Source organism: Lontra canadensis, unplaced genomic scaffold, assembly GCF_010015895.1.
Source record: "Lontra canadensis isolate GAN:19392208 unplaced genomic scaffold, GSC_riverotter_1.0 scaffold146, whole genome shotgun sequence".
NCBI classification, from domain to species: Eukaryota; Metazoa; Chordata; class Mammalia; order Carnivora; family Mustelidae; genus Lontra; species Lontra canadensis.
In genome coordinates this window covers 1,827,858-1,841,481 of record NW_022631140.1, presented here as the reverse complement: position 1 = coordinate 1,841,481, position 13,624 = coordinate 1,827,858, and the positions used below count along the sequence as shown (strand labels likewise).

At 49.8% G+C, this 13,624-nt stretch overlaps 1 protein-coding gene across 2 annotated transcripts; it reads left to right on the top strand.

Moving 5' to 3' along the window:
* Positions 1-3,194: 3,194 nt before the first annotated feature.
* PLK1 (polo like kinase 1) lies at positions 3,195-13,572 on the top strand. 2 transcript variants are annotated; one of them, XM_032843942.1, is made up of 10 exons: positions 3,200-4,001; positions 4,676-4,844; positions 5,576-5,720; positions 6,593-6,686; positions 8,010-8,229; positions 10,827-10,982; positions 12,116-12,193; positions 12,384-12,538; positions 12,650-12,832; positions 13,062-13,572. In XM_032843942.1, the coding sequence occupies exons 1-10, from the start codon at positions 3,594-3,596 to the stop codon at positions 13,266-13,268; spliced, it is 1,815 nt and encodes a 604-aa protein (XP_032699833.1). In that variant the 5' UTR covers positions 3,200-3,593; the 3' UTR covers positions 13,269-13,572. The 2 variants fall into 2 exon arrangements, with proteins under 2 accessions (XP_032699832.1, XP_032699833.1); XM_032843941.1 differs by having other exon boundaries at positions 3,195-4,001; positions 12,384-12,832.
* The last annotated feature ends 52 nt before the right edge of the window (positions 13,573-13,624 follow it).

Genomic DNA, 13,624 nt, shown 5'->3' with positions numbered 1-13,624 from the left:
CATTTTGAAATTTTTTGAAAATTCAGGCTTTCATCCTCAGTAGTCGGCTAGGGCTGCCATCACAAAATGCCGTAGACTGGGGGGCTTAAATAATAGAAATGTGTGTTCTCGGTTCCGAAGGCCAGAAGTCCAAGACCAGTGTGTCGGCAGATTAGATTTCTCTTGAGTCTTCTCTCCTTGGCTTGCAGATGGCCACCTTCTCGTGTGTCCTGCCATAGTCGCCCCTCGGTGTTGTCTCCTAATCTCTTCTTACAAGGACGCCAGTCAGGTCAGATGAGGGCCCACCTTAGTGACCCCATTTTAATTGAATCATCTCTTTGAAAGCCCTGTCTCCCAATACAGTCACATTCTGAGGTACTGTGGGTGAGGGCTTCAGCATAGGAATTGGTGGTAAGGGGGTGGTTAGGGATACAGTTCAGCCCACATCCCGACCAATTCCTGAATTTGTCTTTCTGGCTAAGTGAGATAAAAATGTTTATCCGCAAAAATATATTTGTGCCTCCTGCATACATACCCTTGCAGATAAAAGGCCTGGAGGAGGAGAAGAGTAATTGAAAGAATGTTGTTGGGTTGCTGAACGTCGGGGCTGTAGATTTTGTAACAGTGGAAAAAAGTCCTGACACCTGGGGAGCCTTGGGCAAGTCGGGGGGTGGCATTTACAATCTTGGTTCTTCAGAACTCTATCTGGAAGCTTTCTGCTCTTCCTGACATCAGACTCCAGAGCTGCCCTTGCACGCACTGGAGTGCTTGAAGTTCAGACCGCCAAGCCTGTGCTCACAGCTGGCACCGCTGACTGAAGGGCCCGGGCTCCTCTACTTTCCACATGCAACAGACACTCACGAGATGCATAAACTTGTATCATGGACAAGCAGAACCAAGGGCTGGTTGGATCTTTCAGATTGGACTGGAAACTCCTGGGCAGGAGGCCACATGGCAGGAGGCTTACATGGGCCCCCTGTTAACCTCCACTGCCTAACATATGTCCTGCTTGAGGTACCCTAACATTGCAAACTCGTTTCCCGGGGGACCTTCTGCCCTCTGGGATTGTACTTCTGTCTTTGTGCCCTCTTGCCACACTGCCTCAGTCCTGGAAGGCTTCAGATCAGCTTGAACGTACCGGCTGTGCTGGACTTGAATTGGTACCTCGGGCCAGGTAGAAATGAATCATACAGAAGTTTGGAGGAAGCCACTTGGCATTCTAAGATAGACTGTGTTTTTTTGTTTGTTTTTTGTTTTTTATTTTTAAATTTGAGGTATAGTTCACTTATACCATATCTAAAATAGACTTGTATTGTTAATGGGATTTATTTTAACTGGCTTAAACACGGGACCCCTAAGGAACATAACTGAGATCAGTATACTGCAGGTTGGTCTCATCCTTTTGCATGGGGTCCTAATGATAATAAATTTGCTGTATCGAAGCCTGGGCCAACAGCCTAGGTGGAGGCCAGTACAGAAGAGAGTTAATAGAGTAGGCCTGACACTGCTCTCTTTGTCTGCAAGGCTGACCCTTTGCTGACACCTGGATAATTGGATGTGGAGAGGGTTCTCCTTGAATGATATGAGTGGCTCCCTGTGCCTGAACTGTGTAAAACAATATGGTTTATGCTGAATACCTGCTTTCCTTCCAGGAATCCAGAATTTTGTTATGTGCTAGACAGAGGGTGCCTACTTGACCAGCCCCCAGTAAAAGCCCTGGGTACTGAGTCTCTAAGGAGCTTCCCTGGCAAATAACATTTCACACTTGTTATCGTAACTCACTGCTGGAGAAATTAAGTGTGTCCTGTGTGACTCCACTGGGAGAGGGCTCTGGGAAGTTTGTGCCCAGTTTCCTCGGCACTTTGTTCTCTGTACCTTTTCCCTTTGCTGATTTTGCCTGGTAGCCTTTCGCTGTAATAAATTATAGCCTGATGACAGTAAGACTCTATGCTGAGTCCTGTGAGTAGTCATCAAACTGTGGGCTGGTTTTGGGGGCTCCCAAAACAGGGCACACGGGGGGCTTCTGGGTGTTGGTGGTGTTCTCTTCCTCATTTTGGGTGTTGTTTACGTGGGGTGGGTTCACGTTTTGAAAATTCATTGAGCTGTACAGTTATGTGAACTTTTTCTCTACGTATCTTAAACTTCAATAAAAAGATTACCCACCACAAGGATAAAAAATAATAACTTTTTTAAAAAAACTTCCTTTTATTCAGCAAACATTTCAGTTACTCCTTTTTACTAGGCATTGCTCTGGGAGCTTGGGACATGGGCTAGGAAAGATGTCATCATCACCTCTCAGTTTATTGGGAGGCAGGTAAAGAGATACTTAGACTATGGTTGATACTTGGTGGGCTCTACCCGAGACATCATAGGGTACAAGGGTGCACAGAAAAAGGGCTTCGAACTGGCTTTTTGCTGTTCCAGGTCTGCCACTCCAGTACTTTGGGAAGTCAGGGAAATGGGCAGAGAGGGAAATAGCTGGGCACTATCACAAGCTGGGAAAATAGGTAGACATAGAGCAGCGGGACCTTCTAGTTTTTGTTAGGAAAAAACACCAATCTGAATTTTTATGTGAGCTGTCTTGATTTTTAAGTGCTGTAAATGAATCCAATTTTTCAAAAATGGGAGGCCAAACAAAACACACCCCTGCGAGCTGTATGGCCTTGGCCTGCCAGTTTGCTGGGCATTCTGCCAACCAGCCGTCCTTCCTCTCACCAGAGACTTGAGGGTCCACTATTTTATGCCCTGGGAAATACAGCAGTGAGCAAGCCAGACAACTTTCTTGCATCGTGGGGGGCCCTGGTAGTGTGCGTCTGGAACATCAGAATGTGTGGGAATCACCTGGCAGTCACATTGAAAGGCAGACTCCGGAGTCAGGAGGTCTGCGGTAAGGCCTGAAATTTTCTAACAAGTTCCCAGGTGATGGTAATGCTGGTGGTCCCTGAACCATATATGCTTGAGTGGAGTTGCTCTATATTCTGGAGGGACTTAGGAGCAGCTGTTACCCCGGAGGTAGGGACCGAGCCACGAAAGTGCATCAGCCTGGCAAGCTCCATGTTTTTACTTGGATTTTAGCTTATTGGGGTGTCTGGGAACATTGCTGAGCACAGCTCAGCTGTCTCGGAGGCGGCTGCCTGAGGCTGCCCTGACAGATCTCTATTCTCAAGAGCTTATAGTCTAGAAGGCGGGGTGGGGTTGGAGGAAGGTATTGGGGAAAGCTTCCTGGAGGAGGTACATGGGAACTGCAGGACCTTTCCCGGCCGCAGAGAAAGGAAGAAACCCTGAACTCCCTGATCTCCTCCGGCCGGTCTCGGCATCCGCTCGCTGGGTACGGTTTCCCAGGTTTCCCACGTGTCGGCTGTGCACGAGTCCCTGTCAATCAAGCTTCTCTCCCCAAGCCACCCGGGCTGCGGACGGGTTTAAAGGAGGCCGCGGTGTAGAGCGCTCCCATCGTGCCGCGCGGCGGGCGGGTTTGGATTTTAAATCCCCGCGGCCAATCAGTGGCGCGCAGGCTCTTGTAACGTTCCCGGCGCCGCGTTTGAATTCGAGGAGGAGCGAAGCGGTGCCAAGCCTCTACCCAGACTCTGCTAGGTCCGTGGAGCAGCTCCGGGAACATGAGTGCGGCGGCAACTGCAGGGAAGCTGGCGCGGGCACCAGCGGACCCAGGGAAAGCCGGGGGTCCCGGAGGTGCAGCTCCCGGGGCCCCGGCGGCTGCTCCGCCGGCGAAAGAGATCCCGGAGGTCCTAGTGGACCCGCGCAGCCGGCGGCGCTACCTGCGGGGACGCTTTCTGGGGAAGGGAGGCTTTGCTAAGTGCTTCGAAATCTCGGACGCTGACACTAAGGAGGTGTTCGCGGGCAAGATCGTGCCTAAGTCTCTGCTGCTCAAGCCGCACCAGAAGGAGAAGATGTCCATGGAGATTTCCATTCACCGCAGCCTCGCCCACCAGCACATCGTAGGCTTCCACGGCTTTTTCGAGGACAATGACTTCGTATTCGTGGTGTTGGAGCTCTGCCGCCGGAGGGTGAGTGTCGCTGCCTCGGGACCAGGGCAGGGGGCTCCAGGAGCTTGGAGCTGCTAGAGAAGAGGTGCTGGGAACCTCGAGCTAGGGGTTGTAAAGGTCTTGAGGAGAGGGGAGAGGGTGCTTGGCACTTGGAGACGCTAGGGGAGGGGGTTCCGGTTAAGTGGTGCCTGAGAACTGTTGCTGGTGGAAAAGGAGGCTCCTGAACCTAGGTGTTGAGCGGAGCGGGGGAGGCGCGAGTGGGAGGAGAATCCTGGTACTGGACGCAGGGGCTTCCGGAGTTGCTAAGGGAGGAGTCCCGGGGAAGGGGTGCTGCGAGTCGGGAGCTTCCGGGGTAGGGTTGGGTCGGGGAGAGGGTGGTTGGAGCTGGCTTCGGAGCTTCCGGAAAGAGAGGCGGCTGGAGAGGGATCTCCTGCTGCGCAAAGGCCTAGGGAGGGATACTGTGGACTCCGAGCTTCCGGGAGGGGAGCGCAGCTGAAAGAGGTGCTCCAGGTAGAAGGGTTGGGAGGCAGCTAGTGGGAGAAGGGGTGCTATGAGCGGTAGGGGCCAGTCTTAGGGAGAGAACAGCTCCTAGCTCTCCTGGAGGGTGGGGGGTGTCCTGGGCTGCTTTAATGACAAGCCCTTCCCTCTGTGCCTTGGTACCGGCTCCCCATTGCTCCTCTCCTTCCCCCACTCAGTCTCTCCTGGAGCTGCACAAACGGAGGAAAGCACTGACCGAGCCGGAAGCCCGCTACTACCTTCGGCAGATTGTCCTTGGCTGCCAGTACCTGCACCGAAACCGGGTTATTCACCGGGACCTTAAGCTGGGCAACCTTTTCCTGAATGAGGATCTGGAGGTGAAAATAGGTGAGTGCTGGGCCTGCAGGGGTGCTTGACACCCCCAGAAGCCGAAATGAGGAGGCTGGGAGAGGAAATAGGAAGGAGACAAAGGAGGGAGGAAGAGGATGGTAGAAGTCTGGGCTGTTGATGGCCTCTAGAATCCTCTCTTTAGCACAGAAATTTAAAACGGAGCCCAAGCCTGTATCCTGCAGATGCATTTTTTAGTGCTCCTACACAGTACTTTTTAAAAGAATTTGAATTCGTTTCCATTGACATAAATTGGGATGCTTGTTATAAAAATTAAGATTTGGAACTCTCTTTAAACAATTGGAAGCCCCTGCAGTTCTAAGACAGTATGCCCTCACGCAGCTCTTTGCTGTGCTAAAAAGCTGCTGTTCACCTTAGGCTCCCTCAGATTTGCCACAGCCCCCAGCTCTCCCTGCTCTTAACTCACAAACTTGCCAAATAGCAGTGCTGACCTTTACTTGCTTGATTCCTTGAGGGCATTTGAGTTGTGCCATTTCCATCTGTTCCCTTTTAGAAATGTGGCCCTCCTTTCTAAGGGTAGGGCCAAGGAGGGGCACTGCCCTGAGCCATCATGGTGGGAAGAATCCAGGACAAGCCTTGCTGCTTATGAGGAGTAGGAGCCAGAGGGATCAAATGACCCTGGTTCTTGACAGTCACATCTGTACCAGCTTTCTGCATTGGCAGAGGACAGGCTAGCAACTGAATACCCCCTCTTCCTCCCTCTGTCCCAGGGGATTTTGGACTGGCAACCAAAGTGGAATATGACGGGGAACGCAAGAAGACCTTGTGCGGGACTCCCAATTACATAGCTCCTGAGGTGCTGAGCAAGAAAGGGCACAGTTTCGAGGTGGACGTGTGGTCCATTGGGTGTATCATGTAAGTTGGGAGTTGTCTTCAGACCCACCTGGCCCTTTTGGACATCTTACCTGGCTGACTTTATCCTTCGGACCTTTCTGCCTATGGAGAGGCTGCTCCAGAGAACAGATTTGCCCAAAAACAAAGCCTGACTTCCATATCTTTTCTTGTCACTGGTGTATCCTGTGGGATTCTTGCAGCGGCCTGGGCTATGGGGGTGGGGGGACCTCCACAAAGCAGCTCTAAGCCCTTGCTGCTCAAAGTGTGGTCCACAGAGCAGCAGCATTGCCCAGAAACTTGTTAGAAATGCAGAATCTCAGGACGCAGGCTACTGACTGGCTCAGAATCTGGATTTTAACAAAATCCCTAGGTGATTTCCATGCACAGTAAAGTCTTGATCAAGGCCTCTTAAAGCAGGTGGGTGGTGGGCAGAGGGTTGGGCCTTTTTGGGTGTTCTCTTGTTTGGTTGTTGTTGGCCGAGGTACTGGAGAACTAAAAGTGAGTTGTAGCAGTGGCTTCCAGACTTCTCTGCAGTAGAGTTTTTCAAATGAAAACTTCATGCCTTCAGTTCAGAGCCATCAAAGTGGGGCTGTCTCTATAAGGACAGGTAGCCTGCACACTGGGACCTGTTTTATACTGGCCTGCAGCCTCTGGGGCCCTGGATTTCTACAGGCTCCAGCTGGAAAGTCACTACTGGCCTTAAGAGTCCTGGTGCTGTCACCTGTCTTCTTCTGAGGGCTCAGCCCCACCCATGCCCTGGCTCCTGTGGACTTGATGACTATCCTCAAGGACCCCAAAGTCAGAATTTCCAGATGCCCACCCTGAGATGATTCCTCTGGCAGGTAGGTTTTGGTTGGGAGCCTTGAGCCAAATCCGCCCCCTTGTGCTTACAGGTATACATTGTTAGTGGGCAAACCACCTTTTGAGACCTCTTGCCTTAAAGAGACCTACCTCCGGATCAAGAAGAATGACTACAGTATTCCCAAGGTGACTAAAGCACTTTTTTTTAAAGTTTAAATATATTTTGTTTTGAGGGGTTTTCCCCCCAAAAGCTGTTTATTGAGCCGAGCCATATCCTGGGGACAGAGCTAGGTCACCCCTACCCCTAGGATAGCCACAGGGCTCTGACTAAAACATACAGAGCTTGACATGTGTGCACAGAAGCATTTTTTCTAAGAGGAGAGAGTTTATAGATTCTCAGACGTTGGGTAGATGACCCAAAAGATGTGGAAAGAGAAAAAAAAAATGGGGAGGGAGCTGGAGGCAGACACAGAAGTGCTGCTTAACCTCAGGGAATGGACCTTGATTTAACTGGGCTCTGCCACGTAGTAGCCAGATAACTGGGCAAGTGGCCTGAATCTTTTGAACTCTAGTTTCCATTTATAAAAGGGAGCGGCTCACAGGGTACCTTGTGTACAGTAAGCAAGTCCTGAACCACCCCAAATCCAAAGTGATGTGCATTTTCACAACCACTGGCGTCAGTGCATTGAAAGGAATAGCCTGTTTGTGCAGAAGCCTGACACGTGGCTGCTTTCCGGTTTGGTAGCCTTGACTCCTATGAAGTCAAGGGCCCTGTCTGCATGAGGACAGACAAAATCTCTCACGAAGCATCATTTAACTCTCAGATGGACAGACCCTCGAGGGTTTGGAGTGGGTGCCGACTTCACCACTTTAAATACATATTCTTAGAAAGGCGTTTAACCTCTCTGTGCTCCATTTCCTTCTCTGCGAAAGAGAGATGGTAATAGAGACCTCTGCCCCTTTAGGTGTTTTTGTGAAGGGTAAGCAAGTTAATACACATGACAGCTTGGAACACTGTCCTGGCACATAGTAAGTGTACAGCTAATGCTAAGCTGTTACTATGCTTTTGACCTGTGCTGGGTTAAACCCCATCGAATCCTAGTAGGACTCTAGGCTCGTTGCTATGTCCTTACTTTCCAGATGAAGACACAAAGTCCTGAGCATGTCGGGTTACTTGCCATAGCTTCTATCACGGGCAGTACTAGGGAGAGTACTGGGAGCTAATCAAGTCTTTAAGACCCCACAACCTATGTTCTCAAGTGCTACCCTAGTGGTGAACAAGTTAAGTTGCCCTGGAATAAATTCAAGGGAAATCCGAGGACTCTTGAGGCTCAAAAAAAGAGAAGTGATCATTCTCACAGCTTAGATTGACATGTGTCAACTCAGTAAAGCCAGTTTGGGAAACATGGCTCACAGGGTGTATGTGAGCCAGGGGCTGCAGTGCCTATGACAGCATTGCGCTTGGGTTCCCCATTATGTCCCACTCACTGCGCTCCCTCTCTGCTCCAGCATGTCAACCCTGTGGCCGCCTCCCTCATCCAGAAGATGCTTCAGACAGATCCTACTGCCCGCCCCACCATTCATGAGCTGCTCAATGACGAGTTCTTTACTTCCGGCTACATCCCTGCCCGGCTCCCCATCACCTGTCTCACAATTGCACCCCGGTTTTCCATTGCTCCCAGCAGTCTGGACCCCAACAGCCGGAAACCTCTCACAGTCCTCAATAAAGGTAAAACAGTAGGCCCCCAGAGAGAGCCTAGGCTTTAGCTGTGTGGATAGGTGGCTCCCAGAGCCCAGGCGTGTGTAGGACCCGCCCCTGTCCTTGAATCCACAGCCCCCACCCCACTCAGGGCAAACTGCCCTGCCCCTGGGTGGGCCCTAGTGGGGAAAGACAGGGCCTTTAACCATGGATGGATCAGACCTGTCACCTAGAAAAAGGCAAGTGGACTGAATGCCACACCTGAAAAACTCTTAGCATGTAAAAAATTCCTAACATCACACAATGATGGCTCATTGAAAATAAATATGGAAAATTTCAAATATATATGTAGGGCATAATGCAGTGGACCCCCCCACCACATTCAACAGTCAGATTATGTAAAGATGGAAGAATAGACAAAAGCTCCCTTTTCTCCACCAATTAATATTTTTTTAAACTTTACCTTTTTCTCTTTAGTATATATATAAGTGTGTATGTGCATGTGTGTGTGTGTGTATACACCCAGTTTTTTTCCCTAACCACTTAAAAGTAAGTTGTATATGTCCTGCCCTTGACCACTTAATACTTCAGTGTATTTTTTCTAAAAACAAAGATTCTTTCACATAACTGTAGCACATGACACAGCAAGTTCAAGAAACTTAACACTGGTACAATATTGTTTTGTCTATTGTGGAGTTACTACTTTTTGTAATTTATGAGTGTCCAGTTCAAATACAATATTAAGATTTTTATTTCTTTGATTTTGTTCTTGTATCTCAACTGACAATCTTGTTTCCTTATACTAACATGCATATATTTTTCAACATCTATAAACTAGTTCCTCTTACTGTTTTTCTTTTCAAGTGATGTTTTAGCTTGTTCAAGTCCATTTGTCTTTAGAATATTTCACTAAGGGTATTTAGTGCTTTTAAAAAGGTTATTTGAAATATTTTTTTTCCTCTGTGTGGATATAGCACCAATTTAACATATAAATTCATTTGTTTCTGTTGTAATCTAATATTGTTTTGGTTTTGGGGTGGGTTTTTTTTTTTGATAATTAAACCGTTAAGGATTCCTTTTTTTGTTTATTTTTGCCATTTCTTTTTATTGGTAATATTAATCTTGAGCAGTTGGTTAGAGTGGGGTCTGATTCAGAGTTCCAATTTTTCCCTTCGTAACTAATCAGATACCTTTGCTTGAGCTACTTTGAGACAATCTTGTTTCTCCTCAAACTCTTGTATCCTTGGTGGATCTCGGTGGATCCCCTGGGATCTCACTAAGGCAGTTGCTAATGTGTTATTCTAGTGGAGATTCCTCTCTCTTCCCCACTCCTTCTAAGTTAATTTATCAGAACTCTTCTCTAAGGAAGAGCTGTCGCTTCTCTCTCAAGTATTTATTCCGTTAATTGTATCAATATGTACTCATGGATTTATTCTTTGGCCTATAATGTATAAAATATTGTTATTTTATTTTTTAAGATTTTTATTTATTTATTTATTTATTTGACAGAGATCACAAGTAGGCAGAGAGGCAGGCAGAGAGAAGGGGGGAGGCAGACGCCCCTGCTGAGCAGAGAGCCCGATGTAGGGCTCCATCCCAGGACCCTGAGATCAACACCTGAGCCAAAGACAGATGCTTAGCTGATAGCCATATAGGCGCCCCTCCTTTGCTAGGGTGTTTTTTGTTTTTTGTTTTTTAAATATTTTATTTATTTATTTGACAGAGAGAGAGCTCACAAGTAGACAGAGAGGCAGGCAGAGAGAGAGGAGGGGAAGCAGGCTCCATGCTGAGCAGAGAGCCCGATGCGGGGCTCGATCCCAGGACCTTGGGATCATGACCTGAGCCGAAGGCAGAGGCTTTAACCCACTGAGCCACCCAGGCGCCCCTTTGCTAGGGTTTTTAAAGCAAGTCCCAAATATATTATTTCACATTTCAGTTCTTACCACAGCATAGTATTTTTAAGTTAAAAACTCTGATCTTAAAAATATTCTAAGACAAATTCCGTATTCTACAAGGAGAACTAACATGTGTTGGTTGGGAAAGAAACATTAGAGCATAAAGACAATAAAAAAACCATCTGTGCTTTTCTAACCCAAATATAACCAATGAGAAAATCTGAAAGTGTATCTTTTCAGACTCTTTGGACGTTTGTATAAAACTTGGGGGTGGAAAAAAAATCTCATGTTTTCAACAAATGCCTGCTTAATCCATTTTGTTGATGAGCTGTATACGATTAACCAAGCCCTCCTGTTTTTCTGGGTTTTAATTTTTGGCTGGGCAGCTCCGAGCTGGTGGTGCCTTCACACCGTCTCCCAGAGTGACTGGTGGTGTCCTGGAGGGCCCAGTATGGGGGGAGAGGCCAGAGCATCTGAAGCTCTTTGGTGTGTGTGACCATGAAACCTTCCTTAAGGGCTTGGCTTGGCCCTAGAGGTATGAGTCCCATGCTCCTGTCACATGAGTGTGGCTGTTGCTGCTCTGTAACCCAGCACTGACTCAGTTGACCCAAAGCAATGGCAGCTAAAATAATTTTTCTCTGGGGAGAGTACCAGCTATGGCGGAGGGTCCCATTCCCCTCCCACCTGCTGCCTTTGTGCCCAGCTAATGACTATGCATCATCTTCTTCACAGGCACGGAGAACCCCATGCCTGAGCGGCCCCGGGAAAAAGAGGAGCCAGGGGTCCGGGAGACCAATGAGGTGGTTGACTGCCACCTGGGCGATATGCTACAGCAGCTACACAGCGTCAATGCATCCAAGCCCTCAGAGCGGGGGCTGGTGAGGCAAGGTGGGCATGGTAGGGGCCTGGGGATGGGGTTGCCTGTGCACCTGGAGAGGGCGGGGAAGTCGCCACCGCAGAGTGTCTGGGGCTTTGTCCAGGCCCTGTCTCCATAATACCGTTAGTTCCCCGCTTTTCTATAGATTAAAATCCAAATGGGTTAGCCTGACACTCAAGGCCCCGCCTGTCTTTTTCTGATTCATGTGTTCTACCTCTGCAAGTGCTCCATCTTCCAGCACCTCCATGTGGTACCTTATACATCTTCATATGCTCCTTCAGCTGTCAAGGGGATTCCTGCTTAGTCTTCAAGAGACTCAGGGCTCTTGCTCATACTGTTCCCTTCTTCTGGAATGTACTTCCTCCACATATATGCAAGGCTCATACTCACCTCCTTCAGATGTCTGCCCCAGTGTCCCTCCATGAGCATTTCCCTGGCCCCCAACTCTGAGCACTTCTTACTCCCCTGTATTTAAATAAGGGATTATCACATGCACTAAACACAACAGTTTTTTTTAAAAGATTTTTATTTATTTGAGAGAGAGCACAAGCAGGGGGAGAGGGAGAAGCAGGCTCCCCACTGAGCCCTACACAGGGCTTGATCCCGTGAACCTGAGATAATGACCTGAGCCGAAGTCAGACACATAACGAACAGCCACGCAGGCTCCCCGAACATAACATTTTGATGTATTTGGAATTGTATATACTCCGATAATTTCTTAATAACTCAGAACCAAAAACTTAGATAATCCATTAGCCACTGACTCTCGTCATGATAGAAATAACATTTATTTTGTCCATATTTATGTTGATCAGCCTCTGTCCCTATAATGAGAATGTAAGTTCCTTGAAGGCTGGGTTTTATGCCATTGCTCATTGCACCTGTTGACAGTGCCTGGTCCAGGGTGGGCCTTTGATGCATGGATGGACGGAATGAATGAATGAATGGAACTGGAACTTTTCTGTCCTGCTGCTTTCGAGGGCTTGGTGGTGGCACAGGCCCTGCTTGGCTTTTCTCTGGGGCCCCAGGACTCTTGAAAGAGCCTGGGTGGGGTGCCCAGCAATCCTCCCTGGCATGGGCCACATGAGTGGAATGGAGGGGAAGATGTGGGTGCTGACCAACCATCTGTCTGTTTCTGTCACAGAGGAGGCTGAGGATCCTGCCTGCATCCCCATCTTCTGGGTCAGCAAGTGGGTGGACTATTCGGACAAGTACGGCCTCGGTAGGTTGCTTCCAGAATGGGCGGTGGCTCGGGTATAGCCAGGTGCCCCTTTGAGCTGTTCCAGGTTCTTGCCTTTTTTGGCTCCTTGGTCCTCTGCTGTCAACAGTCTCCTGTCTCCATCCCAGGCCTCTCACTAGTGCCCTGCCCTGCTCCCTTCTCCCACTTCCTGAGGTCTCCCTCCACCCACCAGGGTACCAGCTATGTGACAACAGCGTGGGGGTGCTCTTCAATGACTCGACACGCCTGATCCTCTACAATGACGGTGACAGCCTGCAGTACATAGAGCGTGATGGCACCGAGTCCTACCTCACCGTGAGCTCCCATCCCAACTCCCTGATGAAGAAGGTGAGCGCCAGCCGGTGGCTGGTGGCCACGTGGTCTGGGGCTGCCGAGAGGGAGGCACGTGCAGGGCGGTTAGGCTCTAACTCTGGCCTCCCTCCCTCCTTTTCCAACCAGATCACCCTCCTGAAGTATTTCCGGAACTACATGAGTGAACACTTGCTGAAGGCGGGGGCCAACATCACGCCCCGGGAAGGCGATGAGCTCGCCCGGCTACCCTACCTGCGCACCTGGTTTCGCACCCGCAGCGCCATCATCCTGCACCTCAGCAATGGCTGTGTGCAGATCAACTTCTTCCAGGTGAAGCGGGGTGGGCAGGGTCGGGGTGAGGTACCTGTACCTGTCCACAGGCCCCCAGAGTAGGGTGGGGAGTGGGAGGTGTGGGACCTGTGCTTGGCATCAGGCAATAGGAAGAGCAGGAGTGGGGGCGGGAACCCCCCTCGTCAGCTGGAATGTCTCCCCTCTACTCCCTGGCCTGTACTAGCAGCTGGGACCTTCAGGCCACTGGTAACTCTGTCTCCCCTCCTAGGACCATACCAAACTCATCCTGTGCCCACTGATGGCAGCTGTGACCTACATCGACGAGAGGCGGGACTTCCGCACGTACCGCCTGAGCCTGCTGGAGGAATACGGCTGCTCCAAGGAGCTGGCCAGCCGGCTCCGCTATGCCCGCACCATGGTGGACAAACTGCTGAGCTCCCGCTCGGCCGCCAGCCGCCTCAAGGCCTCCTCGTAGGCCTTCCTCCCCTCCGGACTGGCACCCCTTCTCACCCCCACAGCACCTTGGCTTGCACTGGTTAGCTCCCCTCGCGCCGTTTTCTAGAATATGCCCCCCAGCCCTGGGGGCTGGGGAGAGCTCCATCATCCTTGCTGGTGGGGGTCGTCGTGTAAGTTATTTTTGTACATGTTCGGGTGTGGGTTCTATGGCCTCTTCCCCTTGCCCCTCAGCCCCACCATATGCATTGTACAGAATACTGCTCTTGAATCTGGGACTGTCCTTTCCTTGCCTTTATATACATTAAACACATGTGAATCTTCTATTTCTTCTGTAATCCCTGAGAGTGCCTGGCTTCTGGGCTCTGGACACATCTT